Raw genomic sequence first — 25,395 nt, forward strand, 5'->3', positions numbered from 1 at the left:
GGCTCCCTTGCAAAAGACACATTGGACTCAGGGGGACTCCTAGTTTAAATAAAGGTTACAAAAACGTGTACATGCAGAGAGCCATGTATTTAGAGTTGGGACAATGCGGTTTCTACATTATGAAGCATTTACATTACACTAAGCATGGATTTAACATACTAACGTGACTGAATTTACATGTCAGGTCTATGGCAGCCATGTTAGCTTACCATTAACATAACACGGTGAATATTTAAACAATGCTATTCTGAATGTATAGAACTAGAACAATATTAAAAATTCTAAAGGTTGTCCTAAAAGCCCTTAAATTTAGGACCAAATTCGAGCTGGCTCGAATGGAATTCGCAAATTCGAGCTYGGTCGATGGACAACTGGTGCCAGCTCAATGACACGTCGTTAGCTATCTCGTCTGGGCTTGTTACTGTTAGCTAGCACATGGACAAGCAGTACTGCAGTAGTCAGACATGACACGAATTACCACCACAGCTGGATCCTTCATTAATTTTTGGACTACACAATAAACTTGTATTAAAAGTCAGCCCACGAATGCTAGCTACCTAAAGTTAGCTAGCAAAACAGAGTTGAAACAAGCTGGCTAACGTGAYCTAGCATGGATTGTAGTTGGTCAGGTCGTATTGAAAGCTAGCTAAATCATATCAAACGTTGTCTCATTTGCTTGGTTAGCTAATAGCCAATGCCATGACGAGCAAGGGAGGACTTAAGCTAGTTAGCCAGATATTCTAGCGACGACGCTAACTGATTAGCTAGCTAACGTCAGTACACTAAATACAAGGTTCTAAGTATGGGGGTGACGTTAGTTACAGCATGGTGAAGATGAATTACATTCTTCAACATCTTGCTAGCAACATTAGCGAAGCCAGCTGCAGTCACATATTGGCTACCTATCAACATGGCATCATTTTACATTTCTGGAGGCAGTGGAAATAATTTTAGCTAGCCCACCATGGTTGACTTCAAAGTGGCAATGGAAACATGGCTTAAATATATGGTTCTGGGGCTACATATTAAGGCAAGCCCCATGGTTGCTATGGTGAGGATAAAGACTGCTTCCAGTTGCCAGATATATTATTCGTGAAGACAATTGCATTAAGTTAATAAATACATTAATTTTCAAGTGTTTTAGTCTTTTATTAACTTAATACTCAAATATAGACTTACAAATAATCAAATTAACGCATAACTCAGGTCATCCTACTTTGTTTTAGACAGGCAAATAAACGAGCAGCTACATTTACAGGGTCCTGAGGGTTGTTTTGTTGTTGCGGTTTCTCCATAAAGATAGTTAGAGGACGCAACATTGTATCTGTCCCATTGTTGCGTCTGTGAGAGTATGCGCAGTGCCACAGAGTTTCTAAATCCAGAGGCGCAACATCGTGAGACTTCCGGGAACGCTTGTGAAACAGACCAGGCGGGGGTTTGAAAAGTTAATGAGAGAAGTGAGAAATTCTTCCTTCGTTGTTAATGTTCTCGAAATTTAAAGGCAACCTAGATTTTAGCCAATTTCTTCAGTAGTTCAACATGTTAWTACTCCAACCTTGTGAAAGTGACAAACTAACATATTTTCATTTATGTCAAAGACAACTTTATATCGAAAGAGTGCCTTTGATTTGACGGCCTGCATAGGCACAGTTCTGCGTCGTAAGACTCGATGCCGTGTTTCTACGTATGAGCTTAGCTAGCCAAGTGTGAGCGGGGTTTCTATTGGAGAAGCAGTTTTAGCCTATCCTCATACTGTTCTGTCTTTGGCAGCATCATTGAGCCCATCTCCATTTTCTTCTACAACTTCTATGAGTTGGCAAACAAACTGAAAGGGTTTAAAAGTCAAGGTATGTGATTTGCTYCCACCTGCAGTTATGGAATGATTGCTCACAAGTATAATTCATTGGCTGATCCCTCCTGTTGACATGGAAGTAATTATGTGAACCTTCCGTAACCTATATGAAGTTCCACCAAGTTGACTACTTCAAAATGGTGAAAATCCTCAATGGTGCTGCCCATGCTAAAATGTGTTTGTGGGCACTAGAGTCAAAGATGGTGGATGAATTAAGACAGTTCACTGAAAAAAATGGTCAGTTCCTGTCTACTTGGCTCTCCCAAAGATACCAATACGATAACAGCTGGGTCTGGTCTACTTAGTTCATTGACTTCCATTGAAACAGAAATTGAAGGTGTGGGATGTCTCGTTGCCTCTTCTAGAGACCTCTATCTATCTCTATGGGTTTCTCCTTCATCGCCCTCCAGCTAGACAGGACTGTATCGCGACGCGGTGTCAGAAACAGCTTGAAAACAAGTCAAACCAACTATCTACACCAACGCAAAGCTCCGAGCAACTGAGGTGAAGTTATAATATTCCTGCAAAATGTAGCTACAGTAGCTAAGTAACGTTAGGCCTAAATGTCAGCCTTTTTTTCTAGCTACAGTAGCTAACGTTAGGTGTCTTTGTGGGCTAACGTTAGCGAGCTAGCCAAAGAGCCATTAGCTAAAGTCAAGACGGGGACATGGCCAGCCAGAATCCAGCGAAGAGAAACGTGTAGCCAGCTAGCTAAAGTTTGGTACCTTGTCAAGGATAAAGGCAAGTCATGGTCGTTGACGACATTGTAAATGTGCATTTTTTTATTCAACGTTTTTATCCCTGTCTGTGATGGTTTGTTAGCTGGCTATTTGCTAACCCTACTAGCTAGTTAGCTAGCTTGACTTTCATTGAACAAGCCGCCACTGTCAGTCATTGGAATGATCTAGGCAAGACAATGCAGAGGCGTAGGAGTGCTAATATCGATGTCAAGACGGCTGCTGCTTGTAGATAACCATGTTCTTCAAAGCTTCACCTGTGTAGATTTTAAAATGTTAAAATTTCACCTTTATTTAACCAGGTAGGCTAGTTGAGAACAGGTTCTCATTTGCAACTGCGACCTGGCCAAGATAAAGCAAAGCAGTTCAACACATACAACAACACGTTACACATAAAATAAACAAACATACAATCAAAAATACAGTGAAAAAACTATATACAGCATGTGCAAATGAGGTAGGATAAGAGAGGTATCGGCAAAAAATAGGCCATGGTGGCAAAGTAATTACAATATAGCAATTAAACACTGGAATGGTAGGATGTACAGAAGATGAATGTGCAAGTAGAGTTACTGGGGAGCAAGATAAATAAATAAATAAATACAGTATGGGGATGAGGTAGATTGAATGGGCTAATTACAGATGAGCTATGTACAGGTGCAGTGATCTGTGAGCTGCTCTGACAGCTGGTGCTTAAAGCTAGTGAGGGAGGTAAGAGTCTCCAGCTTCAGAGATATTTGCAGTTCGTTCCAGTCATTGGCAGCAGAGAACTGGAAGGAGAGGCGGCCAAAGGAGGAATTGGCTTTGGGGGTGACCAGTGAGATATACCTGCTGGAGCACGTGCTACGAGTGGGTGCTGCTATGGTGACCAGTGAGCTGAGATAAGGCGGGGCTTTACCTAGCAGAAACTTGTAGATGACCTGGAGCCAGTGTGTTTGGCGACGAGTATGACGCGAAGGCCAGCCAACGATAGCGTACAGGTCGCAGTGGTGGGTAATATATGGGGCTTTGGTGACAAAACGGATGGCACTGTGATAGACTGCATCCAATTTGTTGAGTAGAGTGTTGGAGGCTATTTTATAGATGACATCTCCAAAGTCGAGGATCGGTAGGATGGTCAGTTTTACGAGGGTATGTTTGGCAGCATGAGTGAAGGATGCTATGTTGCGAAATAGGAAGCCGATTTCATTTTGGATTGGAGATGCTTAATGAGAGTTTACAGTCTAACCAGACTCCTAGAATATGTTGACGACTACAAATACCTAAGTCAGAGCCGTCCAGAGTAGTGATGCTGGACGGGCGGGCAGGTGCGGGCAGTGATCGGTTGAAGAGCATGCACTTAGTTTGACTTGCATTTAAGAGCAGATGGGAGGCCACGGAAGGAGAGTTGTATGGCATTGAAGCTCGTCTGGAGGTTGTGGTTGTAGGCCTGGCAATATCCCATCAAATGTTTGCAAGGTGCTATGCTGAGATGATCATAAATTTCCTGTCTAATCAGTTACTGGGTGGTGGATTATACTGGCACTAGTCAATCAGTGATGACAAGCAAACAACAACATGCATGTTGTGGCAATACCATCTTTGTCATACACATGCTGCAATAGAGCTCGTCAGCTTGTAGTCCTAAAACCCGGAAATTAGTTCTGAATTAGTTCTGAATCTGGTTGGTTCAGCCATCCCTATGGGGAAAGAATAGGGTTTTGGGATAAATGCCGAAATAAAGCCTGCTGTTGCCTGGAAACCCAACATTGAATTCTATGTTGGCCAGAATGTACCTCTACAAGCCAGAATGTTGAATAAAATTACATTTTTATGTACTTTACCGGTTGTCTGTGCATTTTGGTGGTAGGAATGTGAGCCAATATATCCACAGGAAAGTATGATTACAGGAAAGTATAATTACATCAACTTTTCAAAGCGCTGGTAGTGCTTTATAATTTGAATCACCTGAAGCATGCACACAACATACAAATACATGCATACTTGCCAAGCTCTTGCACGTGTTTTACATGGTTCTGCACATGCTTCAGGTGATTCAAATTATAAAGCACTACCAGCGCTTTGAAAAGTTGATGTAATTATACTTTCCTGTGGATATATCGACCCACATTATTACCCCCAAAAGGACCAACTGCACAGACAACCGGTAAAGTACTTTAAAATATAATTTTATTCAACATTTTAGTATGTAGAGGTCATGAGAGGAAACTTTCCTGATTCAAATGCTAATTTCTGCCAGACATAGAATTCAATGCAATTCAACGTCAAGGTTTCCAGGCAAGGTCTGTGCTTAACAGACTGGAGCTTTTGTTTTTTTCCTAATAGATAGGCTACTATCAGTCAGTTAACATGACTTTTGTGAATTATGAAGGCTTTGTGCTTTTTTGTTACATAAATGCTTTAAAATGTACGAAGTGATGTTAATTTTCATCAGCTATCTCATAGAACAAAACATAAGGTCTCCTAAGTCTGTTTACCACAGACCTTATTTTCGGTGTTTATTCAAAAAACCTACAAAAATGGCATTCATTTCCCCATAGGCTCTGTCCAAAGAACCATGGCGGATTTGGTGCCTACAAAAAGGCGCTACTACTATTTCACTCTGTAGGCTACATGCTGAACTCAGTCAGTAGTACTTCAATGGCTAGATTTCTCATCTTCCATTTTTCTTGTCACAGGTGTAATGGCAGTGCCTCCATCATATGGTGACCTTGGCAAATCTGCAAAGGACATCTTCAACAAAGGATATGGTAAATGTCTTAACTGGTTGGTTTACCCCTGTAGAAATGACGAGAGTGACAAACATATATGTAACAGGGACCTCTTTTGACAGCTTGAACATGAAGTGTCACTTTGCTTTGGCCTCTATTATGTCCTAATAGGCTAGTGGCCGTTCCTCAAAAAGGGCTTTCGTTTTTGATATACCTACCCGAGGTATAACAAAGCATTTCTCTAAGGTCTCCCATATATGAAATGGATGGTTGTGTAAAAATATTTTACTGCAAAAGTGGTTAAATTTATAGATATTGTGACACCCCCTTAACACACAGTGTAGGGGGGATACAAACAGTAAATTATCTGCCCTTTATACAGTAAACATACAAACAGCATTAGGATATCTTAAAGCATTTTGGAAATATAAACCCACAGATGCAATAAGCAGAAATATCAACTAGGAATATTTATGATGAACTTCACTTTTTGGAAGCTGTTCAATAGAGAACTTTCCAAAGTTGTTCTCATTCAGTGCTGTAAGGTACTGCCTGACAAAAATGCATACAGTTACACATGTATTTTTTTAATGTTGTAGTTTTTGTAATCGGCTCTAAGGCAAGTGGGGTCAGACACAGTTTTTTAAAGTATTTTTTTAATCAAATTGTATTTCATTTGTTCACCCCTTACTCTTGCAATTACGTTAGTGGGCCCCCCTTAAATGTTACTTTAAATCCAATATGACTGCCACAATACCATTAAATGATGGTTTAATCAGGGTGGCAGGTAGCCTTGTGGTTAGAGRATTGGACTAGTAACTGAAAGGTTGCAAGGTCGAATCCCCGAGCTGACAAGGTAAAAAACTGTCGTTCTGCCCCTGAACAAGGCAGTTCAGGGGCACTGTTCCTAGGCTGTCATTGAAAATAAGAATTTGTTCTTAACTGACTTGCCTAGTAAATAAATAAATAAAAATCACCCGTATACAGTATCTACGTGTTTTTAAGTGAGGTTTTTAAAATTTATAACCAATACTGAAGAATCTTTTTGTATACTTAAACTATGTTAGGTATCCAATATACACTCACACTGTCTAGAATAGAGGTCGACCGATTAATCGGAATGGCCGATTTCAAGTTTTCATAACAATCGGAAATCGGTATTTTGGGGCGCCGATTTGCCGATATTTATTTTTTATTAATTTTGTATAATTTTTTTACATAWTTTTTTTTKTATATTTTTTTGACCTTTATTTAACTAGGCAAGTCAGTTAAGAACACATTCTTATTTTCAATGACGGCCTAGGAACGGTGGGTTAACTGCCTTGTTCAGGGGCAGAACGACAGATTTTCACCTTGTCAGCTCTGGGGATCCAATCTTGCAACCTTACAGTTAACTAGTCTAACGCAATAACGACCTGCCACTCTCTCGTTGCACTCCACAAGGAGACTGCCTGTTACGCGAATGCAGTAAGCCAAGGTAAGTTGCCAGCTAGCATTAAACTTATCTTATAAAAAACAATCAATCAATCATAACCACTAGTTACTACACATGGTTGATGATATTACTAGATATTATCTAGCGTGTCCTGCGTTGCATATAATCTGACTGAGCATACAAGCATAAAAGTATCTAAGTATCTGATTGAGCGGTGGTAGGCAGAAGCAGGTGCGTAAACATTCATTCAAACAGCACTTTCGTGCGTTTTGCCAGCAGCTCTTCGTTGTGCATCAAGCATTGCGCTGTTTATGACTTCAAGCCTATCAACTCCCGAGATGAGGCTGGTGTAACCGAAGTGAAATGGCTAGCTAGTTAGCGCGCGCCAATAGCGTTTCAAACGTCACTCGCTCTGTGCCTTCTAGTAGTTATTCCCCTTGCTCTGCATGGGTAACGCTGCTTCGATGGTGGCTGTTGTCATTGTGTTGCTGATTCGAGCCCAGGGAGGAGCGAGGAGAGGGACGGAAGCTATACTGTTACACTTGCAATACTGAAGTGCCTATAAGAACATCCAATAGTCAAAGGTTAATGAAATACAAATGGTATAGAGGGAAATAGTCCTATAATTCCTATAATAACTACAACCTAAAACMTCTTACCTGGGAATATTGAAGACTCATGTTAAAAGGAACCACCAGCTTTCATATGTTCTGAGCAAGGAACTGAAACGTTAGCTTTCTTACATAGCACATATTGCACTTTTACTTTCTTCTCCAACACTGTTTTTGTATTATTTAAACCAAATTGAACATGTTTCATTATTCACTTGAGGCTAAATTGATTTTATTGATGTATTATATTAAGTTAAAATAAGTGTTCATTCAGTATTGTTGTAATTGTCATTATTACAAATAAATAAATAAAAAATTGGCCGATTTTAATCGGTATCTTCCTGTGGAATGCTTTCGACACCTTGTAGAGTCCATGCCCTGACGAATTGAGACTGTTCTGAAGGAAAAAGGGGTGCAACTCAATATTAGGAAGGTGTTCCTAATGTTTTGTACACACAGTTAAAAGACTCAGGTCACAAACATGAAATTGAATTGAGCAATATACCACATTACATCTTACTAGTAATACATTTCTTGCTTTAGAAACATTTTACAAAGCATGCTCATTCGTTAATTGTGTTTTTAGCTGTAACAATGGCAGTGAGCTGTAACAATGGCACAGAGTGGCTGGTAGATTTGTATTTTTTTATCTACTGGCCACCGTAACTGTTGGACAAAGTTAATTTCCCACCCTGGATGCAACCAGACATGACAAGCTACAACCATGTTTACAGGTCTTAGTTTCAAAGGTTTTTCAAGTGGTGTGATGAGCACCACCTCATCCTCAATGTAAAGAAAACAGAGGAGATGGTGTTTGACCCCAAATCTTGTCTGTGACCACGTGCCTGTGGTTGTCTACAATGCCAACATAGCACAGGTTAGTTTGTACAAGTACCTGGGTGTACACATGGACAATGTCCTGAGCTGGAAGGTCCAAGTAGTGTCTGCTGCAGAGTACAACAGCGCCTCTATTTCCTACGGTGACTCAGGGTTTTTGGAGTTGACCAGAAAAGAATGCTTCTGTTCTACCATGCAGTCATAGAGTATCCTGATATATGCCGTCAGTCTGGTTTGCCAATTTATCAGTCCAACTGAAATCCCGCCTGATACAAACTGCCATGAATGTAATGGGCGTGAGGCAACATCCTTCCCTGCAGACTATTTCTGAACTGACCGTTACCAGACCAGCGCAGAAAATTATTTCAGATCCCTCCCATGTACTTCACTCTGAGTATCAGGCAGACACTATAGGGTCCCTACATGTAAACTGAACAGGTATAAGCACTCCCTCATTCCCATGTCCATCAAATACCTAAACAGCAATAGGTAAAATTGAGCTTGCTTAGTACAATACTGACAGAATAAGGGAATGTGCAAAGTATTATGTGTGTGGCTATATGAGAAGTGTATGATAAGGGTAATGTGCAATTTGTTGTGTGTAATTTTGTTTATTTTGTATACAGCAGTAATGTGTGTCTACTGTCTAAGACAATTTTCTCCTATCCTAAGTGACTAAGGCAGGTGTTCACTAAAATGAACCAACACATCCTGACACTCATTGTCACGAAATGCCATCAACTTAGTGGGCTTTCACATGTCATAGGAATTGCACCTCTCCAATGTCAATACCATCATGAATCTCCCAGAACTGTCCTCCCATCCTATATGCAAAAACTTAAACAGGAAGTACCTGTGTTAAGGACGGTTCTAATGTTGGTCTGACCAATCGGAATCTATGCTCGAAGATTGTTTTGATCATGCGGACTGGGAGGTGTTCCGGGTTGCCTCTTAGACAAGTATTGAAGTATACACTCTGACTGGGTTCATCAGGAAGTGCATAGAAGATGTTGTTTCCTCTATGATGATTTAGAATTTATCCAAACCAAAAACCAATTCAATGGGCCAGACACAAGAAGTATGTGGCAGGGACTTTAGACAATCACGGATTATAAAGGGAAAGTCAGCCACGTTGCGGACAACGACGCCTTTCTCCCGGACTAGCTAAACACCTTTGCCCGCTTCGAGGAAAACACTGAGCTACCGACGCAGGGCCACCACTGCTCACGAGGACTGTAAGCTCTCGTTCTCCGTGCCTGACGTGAGTAAGACATTTAAGCGTGTTAACCCTCAAGGCTTTCGGCCTAGATGGCATCCAAAGCCGTGTCCTCAGAGCATGTGCAAACCAGCTGGCTGGAGTGTTTACGTACATATTCAATCTCTCCCTATCCAAGTCTGTCTCACTTGCTTCAAAAGCTGTCTAACAGTGTTCCTGTACCTAAGAAAGTGAACATAACTGAACAGCCGACACCCTAGTCCCTCTACATTTTGCATACCGCCCCAACAGATTCATTGATGACGCAATCGACATGGCACTGCACACTGTCCTATCCCATCTTGACAAGAGGAATATCTATTTCAGAATGCTGTTCATCGACTACAGCTCAGCCTAGTGCACTCCAAGCTGTTGTGACTTTTGGCTAATTAATATTCTAGATAATTTACTGATGAATTATTCCAGCAATTAATCAGATTTTATTTGATACATTGAAGGGCATCTTCAAGGGTTAGATATAAAGTAAAAGTTTATTTGTCACGTGCGCCGAATACAACCAACTGGTGTAGACCTTACAGTGAAATGCTTACTTAACCAACAGTGCAATTTTTAAGTAAAAAATAGGTATTAGGTGAACAATAGATAAATAAGGAAATAAAAAAGCAACAGTAAAAAGAGTAGCGTGGCTATATATACAGGCACCGGTTTGTCGGGCTAATTGAGGTAGTAAGTAAACTCACCAAAAAAACATCCTCACTGTCAACTGCATTTATTTTCAGCAAACTTAACATGTTGAATCTTATGTTCATACAACTATTTACACAACTGAGCAAGTTCCACAGACATGTGACTAACAGAAATTGAATAATGTGTCCCTGAACAAAGGTGGGGTCAAAATCAAAGTAACAGTCAGTATCTGGTGTGGCCACCAGCTGCATTAAGTACGCCAGTGCATCTCGTCTTCATGGACTGCACCAGATTTGCCAGTTCTTGCTGTGAGATGTTACCCCACTCTTCCACCAAGGCACCTGCAAGTTCCCGGATATATCTGGGGTGAATGGCCCTAGCCCTCACCCTCTGATCCAACACGTCCCAGACGTGCTCAATGGGATTGAGATCCCGGCTCTTCGCTGACCATGTAAGAACACTGACATTCCTGTCTTGCAGGAAATCACGCACAGAATGAGCAGTATGGATGGTGTCATTGTCATGCTGGAGGGTCATGTCAGGATGAGCCTGCAGGAAGGGTACCACATGAGTGAGTTGGATGTCTTCCCTGTAACGCACAGCGTTGACATTGCCTGCAATGACAACAGCTCAGTCCGATGATGCTGTGACACACCGCCCAAGACCATGACGGACTCTCCACCTCCAAATCGATCCCGCTCCAGATTACAGGCCTCAGTGTAACGCTCATTCCTTCGACAATAAACGCGAATCCTATCAWCACTCCTGGTGAGACAAAACCGCGACTCGTCAGTGAAGAGCACTTTTTGCCAGTCCTGTCTGGTCCAGCGACGGTGGGTTTGTGCCCATAGGCAGCGTTGTTGCTGGTGATGTAAGGCAGGTCCTCACCAGACAACAGGCCTACAAGCCCTCAGTCCAGCCTCTCTCAGCCTATTGAGGATAGTCTAAGCACTGATGGAGGGATTGTGCGTTCCTGGTTTAACTCGAGCAGCTGTTGTTGCCATCCTGTACCTGTCCCGCAGGTGTGATGTTCGGGTGTACGGATCCTGTGCAGGTGTGGTTACACGTGGTCTGCCACTGCGAGGACGATCAGCTGTCCATCCTGTCTCCCTGTAACGCTGTCTTAGGTGTCTCACAGTACGGACATTGCAATGTATTGCCCTGGCCACATCTGCAGTCCTCATTCCTCCTTGCAGCATGCCTAAGGCACGTTTACGCAGATGAACAGGGACCCTGGGCATCTTTCTTTTTGGTGTTTTTCAGAGTCAGTAGAAAGGCCTCTTTAGTGTCCTAAGTTTTCATAACGGTGACCTTAATCTCCTGCCGTTTGTAAGCTGTTAGTGTCTTAACGACCGTTCCACAGGTGCATGTTCATTTATTGTTTTATGGTTCATTGAACAAGCATGGGAAACAATTTTTAAACCCTTTACAATGAAGACCTGTGAAATTATTTTACAAATTATCTTTGAAAGACAGGGTCCTGAAAAAGGAATGAGTTTACAAGTAGGTATGGTTAAAGTGAGTATGCATATATGATAAACAGATGGTAGTGTAAAAGAGAGGGTGGCGGGACACAATGCAGATAGTCCGGGTAGCCAATGTGCGGGAGCACCGGCTAGTCGAGGTAGTATGTACATGAATGTATAGTTAAAGTGACTATGCATATATGGTAAACAGAGAGTAGCAGCAGTGTAAAGAGGGGTTGGGGACACGCGCGCGCGCGCACACACACACAATGCAAATAGTCCGGGTAGCCAATTGATTACCTGTTCAGGAGTCTTATGGCTTGGAGGGTAAAAGCTATTGAGAAGCCTTTTGGTCCTAGACTTGGCACTCCGATACCGCTTGCTATGCGGTAGTAGAGAGAAAAGACTATGACTGGGGTGGGTGGGGTCTTTGACTATTTTTAGGGCCTTCCTCTGACACCGCCTGGTGTCGAGTTCCTGGATGGCCGGCAGCTTAGCCCCAGTGATGTACTGGGCCGTACGCACTACCCTCTGTAGTGCCTTGCGGTCGGAGCCCGGGCAGTTGCCGTACCAGGCAGTGATGCAACCAGTCAGGATGCTCTCGATGTTGCAGCTGTAGAACCTTTTGAGGATCTGAGTACCCATGCCAAATCTTTTAAGTTTCCTGAGGCTTTTCATGACTGTCTTGGTGTGTTTGGACCGTTCAAGTTTATTGGTGATGTGGACACCAAGGAACTTGAAGCTCTCAACCTGCTCAACTACAGCCCCGTCGATGAGAATGGGGGCGTGCTTGGTCCTCCTTTTCCTGTAGTCTACGATCATCTCCTTACAGGCTGACTACACAAAATAAATTTAGAAATCTATATTCAATTATTGCACCCACACTGCTCGCGCGCACCAACTATCGTCTGCGTTGCCAACGGCTAAAATAGAAGTCAGTTCTATTTGTGACGCAGATCGTGCTGCAAGTCCTGCCTCTGCCTTCTCCTCATTGGTTTATAGAAGCAGGTACCCACGGGCCATCTCCTCATTGGTTATACCCACCTGGGTGACTGAAAGACAAACAAGGTCAGTGGCGGTAATGCACCTAATTTATGAAAGTTGACAATCGCAATTTAAAGTCCAGAGAAGAAAAGGCCTGGGAGGAGAGATGACTAGAAATGATTCGGTTGACCGTTTTATGTGTGGATTAAATGTCGGAGTAGAGGACCTTGTGCATTTCAGTTAAGATAACAACTCAATGTTTATATCCCAGGACAAATTAGCTAGCAACAGCAAGCTAGCTAAATTGCCATAAATGTTTAATGCTTTTTTACCTGTCACCAAATGTAATGTAATTGGTTCAGTTTGTTTTGATATTTTAACCTGCGTGTTATCGCGTTTGTGTGGCGGGACAAAATACATTTATGCACGATGGCGCACGCGCGCAGCCGATTTCAGTTCCGTGTTAGTCTTGGTCATGTTGAGGGATTGGTTGTTATTCTGGCAGCACCCGGCCAGGTCTCAGACCTCATCCCTATAGGCTGTCTCGTCATTGTCGGTGATCAGGCCTACCACTGTTGTGTCGTCTGCAAACTTAATGATAGTGTGGAGTCATACCTGGCCACCCAGTCGTGGGTGTACAGGAGGGGACTAATCACGCACCTCTGAGGGGCTCCAGTGTTGAGCATCAGCGTGGCAGATGTGTTGCTACCCATCCTCACCACCTAGGTGCGGCCCGTCGGGAAGTCCATGATCCAGTTGCAGAGGGAGGTGTTTTGTCCCAGGATCCTTATCTTAGTGATGAGCTTTGAGGGCACTATGGTGTTGAACGCTGAGCTGTAGTCAATGAATAGCGTTCTCACGTAGGTGTTCCATTTGTCCAGGTGGGAAAGGGCAGTGTGGAGTGCAATAGAAATTACATTATCTGTTTGGGCGGTATGTAAATTGAAGTGGGTTTAGGGTTTCTGGGATAATGGTGTTGATGTGAGCCATTACCAGCGTTTCAAAGCACTTCATGGCTACGGATGTGAGTGCTACGGCTCTGTAGTCATTTAGGCAGGTTGCCTTTGTGTTCTTGGGTACAGGGACTATTGTGGTCTGCTTGAAACATGTTGGTATTACAGACTCAATCAGGGACATGTTGAAAATGTCAGTGAAGACACCTGCCAGTTGGTCAGCACATGCACGGAGCACACATCCTGGTAATCTGTTTGTCCCCGCAGCCTTGTGAATGTTGACCTGTTTAAAGGTCTTACTCACATCGGCTGCCGGAGAGCTTGATCACACAGTCGGCCGGAACAGCTGATGCTCTCATGCATGCCTCAGTGTTGGTTGCCTCGAAGCAAGCATAGAAGTGATTTAGCTCGTCTGGTAGGCTCGTGTCACTGGGCAGCTCGTGGCAGTGCTTCCCCTTGTAGTCTAATAGTTTGCAAGCCCTTCCAAATAAGACGAGCGTCTGAGCCGGTGTAGTACGGTTCAATCTTAGCCCTGTTTTGGRGCTTTGCCTGTTTGATGGTTCGTCTGAGGGCATAGCAGGATTTGTTTTATAAGCTTCCGGGTTAGTCCTGCACCTTGAAAGCGACAGTTCTACCCTTTTTGTACGTACAGTCACTGTGGGGACGATGTCCTCGATGCACTTATTGATAAAGCCAGTGACTGATGTGGTGTACTCCTCAATGCAATCGGAAGAATCACGGAACATGTTCCAGTATGTGCTAGCAAAGCAGTTCTGTATTTTAGCATCTGCTTCATCTGACCACTTTTTTTATAGACCGAGTCACTGGTGCTTCCTGCATTAATTTTTGCTTGTAAGCAGGAATCCGGAGGATAGCGTTGTGGTCGGATTTACCAAATGGAGGGCGAGGGAGAGCTTTGTACGCGTTTCTGTGTGTGGAGTACAGTTCATCTATAATTTATTTCACTCTGGTTGCGCATTTAACATGTTGATAGAAATGAGGTAAAACTGATTTGAGTTTCCCTGCATTAAAGTCCCCGGCCACTAGGAGCGCTGCCTCTGGGTGAGCAGTTACCTGTTTACTTATTTCCTTATACAGCTGACTGAGTGCGGTCTTAGAGCCAGTGTCCGATCTGTGGTGGTAAATAAACAGCCACGAGAAGTATAGATAAACTCTCCTGGCAAATAGTGTGGTCTACAGCTTATAAGATACTACACTTCAGGCAAGCAAAATTCAGAGACTTCCTTAGATTACGTGCACCAGCTGTTGTTTACAAATATGCACAGACCGCCTATATGCACAGACCGCCTCCTATCTAGCCGGTGCAGCGTATATCCCGCTAGCTGAATGTCCATGTCATCATTCAGCCACGATTCTGTGAAACATAAGATATTACAGTTTGATGTCCCGTTGGTAGGATATTCGTGATTGTGCCTCGTCTAAGTTATTGTCCAATGATTATACGTTGGCGAGTAATGTTGACGGTAGCTTTCCCACTCGCCTTCTCTGGATCCTTACGAGGCACCCTGCTCTGTGTCCTCTGTTCCTGCGTCTCTATCTCCTGCCAATAACGGGGATGTCGGCCTTGTCGGATGTTCGCAGTACATCCTGTGCTTCCTGTTTGTTGAAGAAAAATATTTGTCTAATCCGAGTTGAGTGATCGCTGTTCTGATATCCAGAAGCTATTTTTTTTTTCGTAAGATATGGTGGCAAAAACATTATGTACAAAATAAGTTACAAATAATGCGAGAAAAAAACACATAGCAGAATTGGTTCGACGCCTGTAAAACTGCTGCCATTTGTTCCGGCGCCATTTTACTGCTATAGAGAAACCCTTGAATTAACTCTATCGGTAGTTATCATTAACTGTTATAGTGTTAACACAATCAACAATATAATCAGTCAATTTTGCTATATACTCATTCTGGACCGTCGTCAAGCTCTGGAACCTCTGGAACCTCAAGAACCCAACCGCTCACAAATCATTAATTGAAGTTTTATTTACTAGATTAAATAAATTGGAAAATGAGGTAGTTAACAGATACGATACAACAATTATTGAGGTGAAAATATTTTATGACCTGTAGAGGTTATTATAAATTAACTTCCATACTCGGCTCAGGCAAATTAAATAGTTAATTCACAAGACTTTTGAGGATGATGTGGTCTTATATATTGAAAATGTAAAACGTTAGGAACACCTGCTTTTTCCGTTACCGACTGGCCAGGTGAAAGCTGTGATCCCTTATTGATGTCTCCTCTTAAATCCGCTTCAATCAGTGTAGATAAAGTTAAAGAATGATTTTTGAGCCAATCGAGACATGAGCTGTGTWCGAATACCCATACTGATATAATGTATACTACATATTTAATGAGTGTATATATTATTAGTTAATTTTAGTATTCTGTAAACGAACAGTATCCTTTCAAATGAGCATACTAGCTCTTCGCCGGTCAACCGGAAGTTGAATCTGTTGCTATGCAACCTCTTGCTAGCTAGTTAGCATAAGTTAGTAGTGATGGCCGAACGAAAAGAGACGGCTCTTTTGTCTCCCAAACGGCTCTTTAAAAAAATATGTTTTGTATTTTTTCAAGTCAAACAGTTTGCTATAGTTTGACTATGATTGGTGTTAAAACAATTCAAATTAAATTATTCAATGAATTCATACTCTACCATAACCGCAATGTATTTAAAAATGCATTGGTTTGTTATGAAAAAGAATGCTATTAAACATTTGCATTTAAAGTATAACTTTTTAATGTATATTAACAAAGTGCATATGAATCTAACCATTCAAAACGAATACAATCTGAACAGCATAATAGAATATTGCACCATATCAAAGAAAATGAATAACTATGTGCAAAACTGCAGCATCCCACTTAAATCATTAAACTGGTCCCTCTTTTCTCTCCTTTATTGCCATGTTATAACCAGCAGCACACAGCAATGTTGACCATATTTTGCATTTGAGGGATTAGCATTCAGAAATGCAGGCTGCCTCACTTTCGAGGGGCTGATGCGGTTTCTTCTCTCAGTAATTATTTGTCCCGTTTTCGAGAAGATCCTCTGAGGGAACGGATGTGGCCACTATGCAGCGTCTCCCTGTCATGACTTTAATAAGCCGTGGGTAGAGAGAGGCCTTGTTCTTCCACCAGCTCAGAGGATCTGCTAATAGGATCGGACCTCCATTATGGCATCTGCTGATGGATTCCTTCGTGCTGCATCCCCAGTTGCTCTCTCGTCAAACATGATCCAAACAGCAGATGTTTGTGGCACTACTGCTGGTGCTCCTACCCCATCGGATCCCTCTTCTTCCTGTTGCCCTGGTGCCTGAGCCAGCTGACTGCTGGGGCTGCCCCTCCCTGCTGCTGATGTTATTCTTTGAAGCTCCTCATCAATCGCTCTGGCATCACTGAAGGCTAACCTCTTAAACCTGGGGTCAACTGCAGCGGATTCTGATAGCACGTGATTATATTCCATTCTGTGGTGTCCATCAACTCTGTCACATGTCCTGTGGTTACATTTGCTTCTCTCTGGCGACTGGCTGTGATTCGCTGCAGAACCTCTTGGGTCAGAGCCTCAACAGGTGCATTGACAATGGCCAGAGTAGAGAGGATGGCATCCTTTGACTCAAGAAACCGCTTCAACATATAAATGTTGAATTCCACCTTGTAGTGCAGTCTTGTTTAGGCCTCAGCTCAGGCATCCCCATCTGGCTTTGTGTAGACTTTAGTTTTTCAGCACCTACTGTGCTCCTGTGGAAGTATTCCACAGCTGCTTTCACATTGTCCACATGGGGCTTCATCACCTTCAGAGCATCTCTTACAATCAGGTTGATTGTGTGGGCAAGACATGGATGATGGTTCCATTTTAACATTTTCATGGCTTTGGTTATGTTAGCTGCATTATCACGAACACAACAGACCACTTTTCCATCTATTTGCCATTCTCTGGACACTCAACAGTTCCTCTGCCAAGTTCTCTGAGGTGTGTCTGTCGCTGAACTCAAAGCAGTCCAGAAGACTGCTAGACATTGAAAAATCTTCAATAAAGTGACATGTAACCGACATGTAAGAAGTGGTTACCCTTGATGTCCAGCAGTCAGTGGTAAGGCAAACTGCAGTAGCTTTTTGGACTCTTTCCCGCACTGAAGCCTGTGTGCTCTCGTACAGTTGTGGAATAAGTGATTTGAAAGGGTTTTCCTGCTTGGAATTGTCTACATTGGATTTAGACTATTGCTATGATTTCTAAAACCTCTGTCCTCCACGATTGAAAATGGCTGGAAATCGGTGGTAATCATTTTAGCCAATGCAATATCAATTTGGCCTTGTTTTTCTATAGACTTTGGCATAAACTGGTCCATAGAAGACTGCTTTGCTGTGGGTTGCGGAGTAGGCCTGCTTGACTGAGTGGTGGAGATGCTGACTCCACCACTATCACTAGCATTCCCGCTAGTTTCTCAAAGCTCCGCTGCAGCTAGCTTTACAGTTGGGTGCACAGTTCGCTTATGCCGTGTAGGTTGTGCATCGAACCGGCTTTATGAGATTTTTGTTTTGGTAAATTCTACACTGTGCTCTAACATTGTCTACATTATTAACATGCATCCAAATGCTACTGTGCTTCCGACTCATTTTCCAGCTGTTGTTTTCACAGCTGTCCTTCCTCTCTCCCCACGGCTGCTAAGTGTGTGACTGAGTTGGCTTGGCCTTCCCTCACGCATCTTTGGCTCATTGGTTGACACTGCGTGTCTGACAGGAACAACAAGTGAGGCTGTTAGTCTGAGCAGACAGTCAGAACGAATGTGTGTGTGTTGAGCATTTAGGCCTATATTTTATTTCTTTGTTTTTTGAATTAGTTACTTCTATTCATTTAAATCTTTTGATTATTCATATAKATTTTTTATTTTTATAAATAGATTTATAAATAAATCGTCTCGATATGCGAGCCGGCTCCCAACGTTCACCTACAAGACCTGGCTAGTTTGCGAACGACCCATCACTAGTCTGTAATCGGGTTATTAGCCGACAGCCGGCACTAATGGAAAACATTTTCTGAGTGTAGCGTGTGTTTTCCTTTGAGCAGATTACAATAGCCACAACCTAAAGAAATGTGTTGCTGTATTTGAATACTCATACTAATGGTACTATTTGTGACGTTAATTTAGATCATAGTATGGATATAGTTAGTATGCCAAAATTTCCCGGATGTCGTACTACTTCCGCCAAAATACGAAGTATACAAGCAGTGAACACTATTTCAGTGCTTTTAGGGCCCGTAATGGAATTCTTCAGAAAATTAGCGTGGCTTCGCATCGTTTTCAGATTTGAAGAAAGTGGCAGAAAATATGCAGCCGAAGTCCAACGAGAGCGGATAGAAATTCATTGCTTTAACTAATGTTGAGCAATGTAATGACTTTTCAAATAAGTTACCTTATGTTATGTTGGCGGACAATTTGTTAGCTACGCTGTCCTTATGAACCACATATCATTACAGCAGTAACATTACCACAATGTTAGCTAGCTACCTAACGTTAGTTGGCTAATAATACATCAAACTTGCCAGTATATTAACGATATGTTATCTTAAAAACCCAGCGTTTATTGACTTGATTATTCCCGTCATTCTTCGCTTAGCTAAGTGCTARAGTCGAGTTCTCAATGGACATTTGGGTGCTTTCGTAAATTTGCTCTGGCTATCTACTACGATTTCAGAGTACTCTCGACTGAGTGTGCCAGACTCAGAGCACAGAAAAACGTATTTAATTTATGAACGCTCAACACCCGTTGAATATGGCAGGTGTCAGTAAACGTCGACAAAAAAAAGTAATTAAAGAGTTGCCAGCAGCTCAACGGGTGTTGAGCGTCACCAACACTCTGGATAACATGAATACAGCCTAACCAGCTCTGCTAGGGCGAGTAAAATGGTTAGTGAGGTGTTCTCATTTGTCTGGAAGTAGCTAGCCAATGTTAGCCAGTTAGCTTGGGTACTTGACTGCCGTTGTAAGGTCAGAACGCTCGAATCAACCCTACTCCTCGACCAGAGCGTCCAGTGTGCGCTCCGAGAGCGTAACGCTCTGAATTTAAGAACGCACCCGAAGTCGTAAAATGTCTAGCTAGTAATTTATGCTAACAAGCTAGCAAGAGGTTGCACAGCAACATCATCAACTTCCAGTAGACAGGCGAAGCGCTAATACGCTCAACTGAAAGCATACCAGTCATTTACAGTATACTAAAATAAACTAATAGTACAGTATGTAATGTGTGTGTATACTCATTTTAATTATGTATGGGGCGGCAGGTAGCCTAGTGGTTAGAGCGTGGGGGCAGTAACTGAAAGGTTGCTAGATCGAATCCCCGAGCTGCCAATGTAAAAATATGTTGTTCTGCCCCTGAACAAGGCAGTTAACCCACTGTTCCTTGGCCATCATTGTAAATAAGAATTTGTTCTTAACTGACTTGCCTAGATAAATAAAGGTTAAATAATGTTTTTTTTAGATGTAGTATGTTAGTATGGGTATTCGAACACAACTTGTATTTTATTTTTAATTTGGGGGTCAGGCTGGACCATACAGCACTGAATGAGAACAAATCTGACTTTGAAAGTTATTTTGAACAGCTACCAACAAGTGAAGTTAACATTCATTATAAATATTCACAGTTGATATTTCCGCCAATTATATCTGTGTTTACAGGTATATATTTCCAAAATGCTTTAAGATATCCCAAATTGTATAAAAGGCAGACACTTGACTACACGTATTCCACATTTTTGAAATATCAGCGCTTGCAATACTGGGTTACACGAGCTTATGTGCCCCCCTCCCTTCCCCCTCCAGCAAGGCACTGTTTGAGTTAAGTGGGTGTGTCACAATATCTATCAATTAAACCACMTTTGCAGTAAAATATTTTTACACAACCGTCCATTTCATATATGGGAGTCCTTTAGAGATGTGGAAAAACATGGTTGTGTTTTGTTACCCCTACACAAGGTATATCTGAAAACAATTTGAAGGACTTGCCAGTAGCCTAAAAGGGAATGTTTACATCAATCCACAGAACATATTTCACACTGGCATTTCACAGGAAGGAAACATGATGACAACCAGACATTCAATTTGTTCAAGCCATGTCACAGTTGGACCGTGTGGATCAGTATTCTCCATGTAGTGGTCCATTTGTCAAATATTGAAATGCAAAGGAACCTTACCGTACAAAGGAACATGTGGTGGTCTGAATGTTATGATTTGTTCTTCATAAGGTTTTGGATTGGTGAAACTTGATGTCAAGACCAAGTCTTCAAGTGGAGTGGTGAGTTTGGCTATTCAACCCTGCCAGGGAATTACTGTGCATTATGCTCTTGTATAAAAAAGGATAGGATAGCCTACAACTCCTAACTAACCCTGTCGTAATTGTCCTTTAGGAATTCAAAACCTCAGGCTCCTCCAATACTGACACCAGCAAAGTCAACGGGAACTTGGAGACCAAGTACAAATGGGGTGAATACGGCCTGACTTTTACAGAGAAGTGGACCACAGACAATACTCTGGGAACTGAGATCACTGTTGAAGACCAGGTAGAGAGGAGAAACCAGTCTAACTGAAGTGATTTGTGAGCTTTCTATTTGGTTGTGCTTAGTTTTTTCTTCTTCCATAGATCACCAAAGGACTGAAACTTACTTTCGACACCCAATTCTCACCAAATTCTGGGTAAGGTTTGTGCCTTTTTTAGTTTAAAGCATAACTGAATGTTGGTCACCAGTCTTTTGAGACCCTGGAATCGATAACATTTATTGTGCATGTTCGGCGCTGCATAATCCACCAAACTTTCTTTATTGAAAATAAAGGGAAGACTGAACAAGAACAACCGAGATATCAGATGTTTATTAATCCTCTTTTTTCCCCTCTAACAGCAAGAAGAGTGGGAAGGTGAAGACTGCCTATAAGCGTGAATACGTCAACCTGGGTGTGGACTTTGACTTTGACTTTGCCGGCCCGGCCATCCACGGGGCAGCGGTGGCCGGATACGAGGGATGGCTGGCTGGCTATCAGATGACCTTCGACACGGCCAAGTCCAAAATGACCCAGAGCAACTTTGCTGTTGGCTATAAGACAGGAGATTTCCAGCTGCACACCAATGTGTAAGCTTCATATCGATTGTACTTCGGAAAACTTACTGTATGTCTCGGCACTAAAGTGACAAGGGTTCATTTTTCTACCATGGTTAGAAAGAGTAGTCTCCTTTGCTTAAAGGTGAACTGAAATGTTTTAGCAATTGATTTTGATAAGTTGTAGGTGGATTTGAGCGTTTCAGTTCATCTTTTAATTGAGTTATCAAACATAAAGAGCAGTTCATCAGACAAGGATAACATAATGTATGTCTGCTTATTTCATATATCCCAGTAATGATGGCACAGAGTTTGGAGGGTCCATCTACCAGAAGGTGAATGACCAGCTGGAGACTGCTGTGAACCTGGCCTGGACAGCAGGCAGCAACAGCACCCGCTTTGGCATCGCTGCCAAGTACCAGCTGGACTCCAGTACCTCCATATCTGTGAGTGCTGCTCTTTTGCTTGTCTCGTTTATACGTTTTGTATGCCAGACTTTACAGCTGTGTTCAATATTCAGAGACTCTGGTTCTGTGAGATTTTGTTGAATGGGTATTTTAGGAAGTAACTGGAGTTTACCCTTTAAAAAAAAATGTTTTATTCCGTGACAATAATTATCATATAACCCTTTGTATTCCAGTGTTTAAAGGGATTATCCGGTACTTTTGTATAGTTTTTAATCAGTAGTTCTGAAAGTAGTGCTCACAAGCCAAAAGTGGTCCCCGAATATGGTGTACTACATCACATATGTGCACCACGTCATTGCTCTCTCTGCTGTGGGTGCATCATGTGCATCTTGCTAGCTGTCACTCATATGGCGAGGGGCTGAAGCTTACTGGTTGAACTAGAATTGCCAGAGGGCTGGCCCACAAGGCAAAATGTAAGGAAAACAGACCTGCCAACATGCACACATTTTGCATACCAACTACGCAATTCTCTGTCCATGTACGAGATCCGAGTTAAAAGTATGCAGAAATTAATAGGGCCTGATGGGGGAAAAAATCTAACATCCTGATTCTCGAGCTGCAACACACAGACATGTACGGCGTTTGTGTCAACGGACATGGCGACTTAACACATCATTATTCGACGTAGCTACCCCCTGTCTGCCCCTCCTGTTTGTTGTGATGCTGAGTTTGCCGACTGCCAGCTGTACGTAAACACATGGACAAATCACTTTTCGACTCCATGTGTTGTGGAAAAGTAAACACTAATTGTTTCAAGCTAACGTTAGCGAACATAAGATGGACATTCAGCGGGCTCTAAAGTGCCAGCAGTTCACTCACATTTGCTAGTGAAAGAAATTAAATGCAAATACGAAAGATAACTGGTCGCATTTGTGCGAGTGTGATATACATTTAATTCTGCATCCCATTAGTTGTACTTTCCACGTAACATTACGAGGATCACGCAACCTGATAGACTGTATGATCCATATTACAAAAGTATAATAAAAAATAAATATGAACATCTTGCCATTAAATCGAGTCGGGAGATTAGAAGACTGCGTGATGAAGAATGAATGAGTATCCGGCATTAGCTATAGAGGCAATGCTTCTAAAATGGCTTTGCACTAGATTTGAGATTTTATCAATTTWGAAAATCTGAAATGGTGTATGCGCCGCATAGAAATATAATAGGCACCTTTACATAGGCTGAAACAGCGGACTCTTCTAGCGAACAGCGTTCAGATTCTTTGCGGRAGCCTACTTAAGCTTTGTGTAGCCAGTTTGCAGTCTGTGTTGATGCGATCATTTGTTTTTGTTTTTAAAATGATTTTGCTTTTAGTTTTGATTAGGAACCGTGTCTAAAAAGACAATACTTGTGAGCTGGCACTAGTGATTGGCCCTGTTTGAGAGGTGACAAGCGTTCCTCTCCTATAGAGACTGAACTTGGTTGAATCTCCTATTTGCCGCGTGCGTCTGTTACTCTAAAAAGTTGGACAGGGTTGGCAGGTCTGGGAAAATATCGTAGCACAGGTTCCAGAATTTTGCTTTTAAGCTAGGGATTTCGTAGCTAATTGAGGTAAAACAGTATTCTGCTCATAGATTATGCATGTATGAACTACACATTGACACATCTAGCCCAAAGCGGGAGATAGTAGACGCCAAAGTTTCGGAAGATATCTTTAATTGTGTGTGTTTTGTTGCTATATTTTCCAGGCTAAAGTTAACAATGCCAGCTTGGTGGGAGTTGGCTATACCCAGACACTACGGCCAGGTAAGAACTGGCTCTCACTACTTTGCAAAAGCGTTGGCAACCATCTCCAAAGTGGGCTGTTGTAGCAAAGTTGTTATTTATTTTTCCTGTTCTGCAGGTATGAAACTCGTCCTGTCTGCACTGGTCGATGGAAAAAGCATAAACTCCGGTGGCCACAAACTGGGACTGGGACTGGAGCTGGAAGCATAAGTATCTAGCTATCCTGTGTAGTGAAGTCGTTGTATTTAATTTAATTTAGGGAATCGCAGAATAATTTGGCCTTATGTATTTCCAGCCCAACCACCATTAAGGTATGTCTCAAAGGGATGAATCTAATCTAAAGCAACAACACGCCCTGCCCAACATAGCCCTCAGTACTGTCAGTTAGATGGATCCCCAACCCCATCAGCCACTTATTTCCTTTCATATGTTTTGTAGGCTAGTACTACTAGGTCTGCTATTTATCAAGTCATGTGTTTGTTTCTATACTGTGCTGTACCACTAGTGAAATACATCCTAAAGCGTTTTGCTTTATTGGTTTGGCTCATTGGATTGTACAGTCCGAGGGGGGTTGTATGAAGATATATGCTTTAAGTATGTATAATAATGTTATTATTATATCGTGACAATAATCCTGAACTGTTTTGCGCACAGGCAAATTTATATTATACCTTTTTTTTCTCTTTATTTGTAACCTATATTTATGTCCCGTCTTTCCCTGTTTAATTTGCACATAGTAGCATTCGGTTAGCAACGCTTTGCCTGTTGTTGGGACGGCTCCTACTTACAATGCTTATCATCAACTCCAGAGACCTTAAACGTTGATCTATTTAGCTAATATTCTTGAGGATTTGTTAACTATGCTTATTGCTTACCCACTCTGCGGTCATTAGCAGACTTGTACTATCTTGATTAACTAACCTGCTTCCTAGTTGAACATGGTAATGTAAATTTGCACGACAATGCCAAATGGGATTTGAAAAGCGAAACCATTAATAGAGTGTATCCTCCACCTCCACTTCCCATAGCTGTGTATAAATGATATGACTGGGACATTGATCAGAAACAAAGTCCACTCGTGTGTCAACCTTTACAATAAAGTCTTTAAACAAGTCAATCCTTTCTTCCTTCATATATCATGGCACCTCTTCATACAGTTGGACAAAATGAAAATATCCAAGCCAACAGGTCACTTGCTTTACAACTGAATGTACAGCTCAACCATAATGAACATTTGAAACAAACAAGTATACAGTGAAAGTATGACTCACCTGTGTACAAAATGTGTAGAACTGTAAACATTATTACATTATTACCCTTATTACATCATTTAAACCAGTTCATGAGTTATTCAAGGCAGCATAACACTAATTGAATTAATGACATGATAAATGACAATTGAAAAGTCAGTACTTGTACTAAAAAGATGGCAAGTACCAGCTGATTATCATAACGAAAAGTTCACTGAAGGCTAGATTCAATCCATAGCGAGGAAGATATGCGTTATAGCCATTGTCTTACATTAGCGCGTAGATTCTGCCTGCACAAAGGGACAGTGTCACGGAGAAGTGACGCCATCTGACGCGAGACGATGCGTTAT

At 42.0% G+C, this 25,395-nt stretch overlaps 1 protein-coding gene across 2 annotated transcripts; it reads left to right on the forward strand.

The window, feature by feature from the left end:
* Nucleotides 1-1,986: 1,986 nt before the first annotated feature.
* LOC111978262 (voltage-dependent anion-selective channel protein 2) lies at nt 1,987-24,694 on the forward strand. Of its 2 annotated transcripts, none has more exons than XM_024008219.3 (9): nt 1,987-2,356; nt 5,268-5,339; nt 20,751-20,800; nt 20,913-21,065; nt 21,146-21,198; nt 21,402-21,629; nt 21,892-22,042; nt 23,759-23,816; nt 23,914-24,694. In XM_024008219.3, exons 2-9 carry the CDS (start codon nt 5,273-5,275, stop codon nt 24,003-24,005), a joined length of 852 nt encoding a protein of 283 aa, XP_023863987.1. In that variant the 5' UTR covers nt 1,987-2,356; nt 5,268-5,272; the 3' UTR covers nt 24,006-24,694. The 2 variants fall into 2 exon arrangements, with proteins under 2 accessions (XP_023863987.1, XP_023863988.1); XM_024008220.3 differs by having other exon boundaries at nt 2,293-2,593.
* Nucleotides 24,695-25,395: the final 701 nt, after the last annotated feature.

The sequence above is a fragment of the Salvelinus sp. IW2-2015 genome, linkage group LG18 (assembly GCF_002910315.2).
Source record: "Salvelinus sp. IW2-2015 linkage group LG18, ASM291031v2, whole genome shotgun sequence".
NCBI lineage: Eukaryota > Metazoa > Chordata > Actinopteri > Salmoniformes > Salmonidae > Salvelinus > Salvelinus sp. IW2-2015.

Excerpts from the sequence above, each read along its gene's own strand:
- LOC111978262 (XM_024008219.3), top strand. The coding sequence starts at position 5,273 with ATGGCAGTGCCTCCATCATATGGTGACCTTGGCAAATCTGCAAAGGAC. Across the intron at positions 21,066-21,145 it reads AGATCACTGTTGAAGACCAG|ATCACCAAAGGACTGAAACT; the intron begins GTAGAGAGGAGA and ends CTTCTTCCATAG. Across the intron at positions 21,199-21,401 it reads CAATTCTCACCAAATTCTGG|CAAGAAGAGTGGGAAGGTGA; the intron begins GTAAGGTTTGTG and ends CCCCTCTAACAG.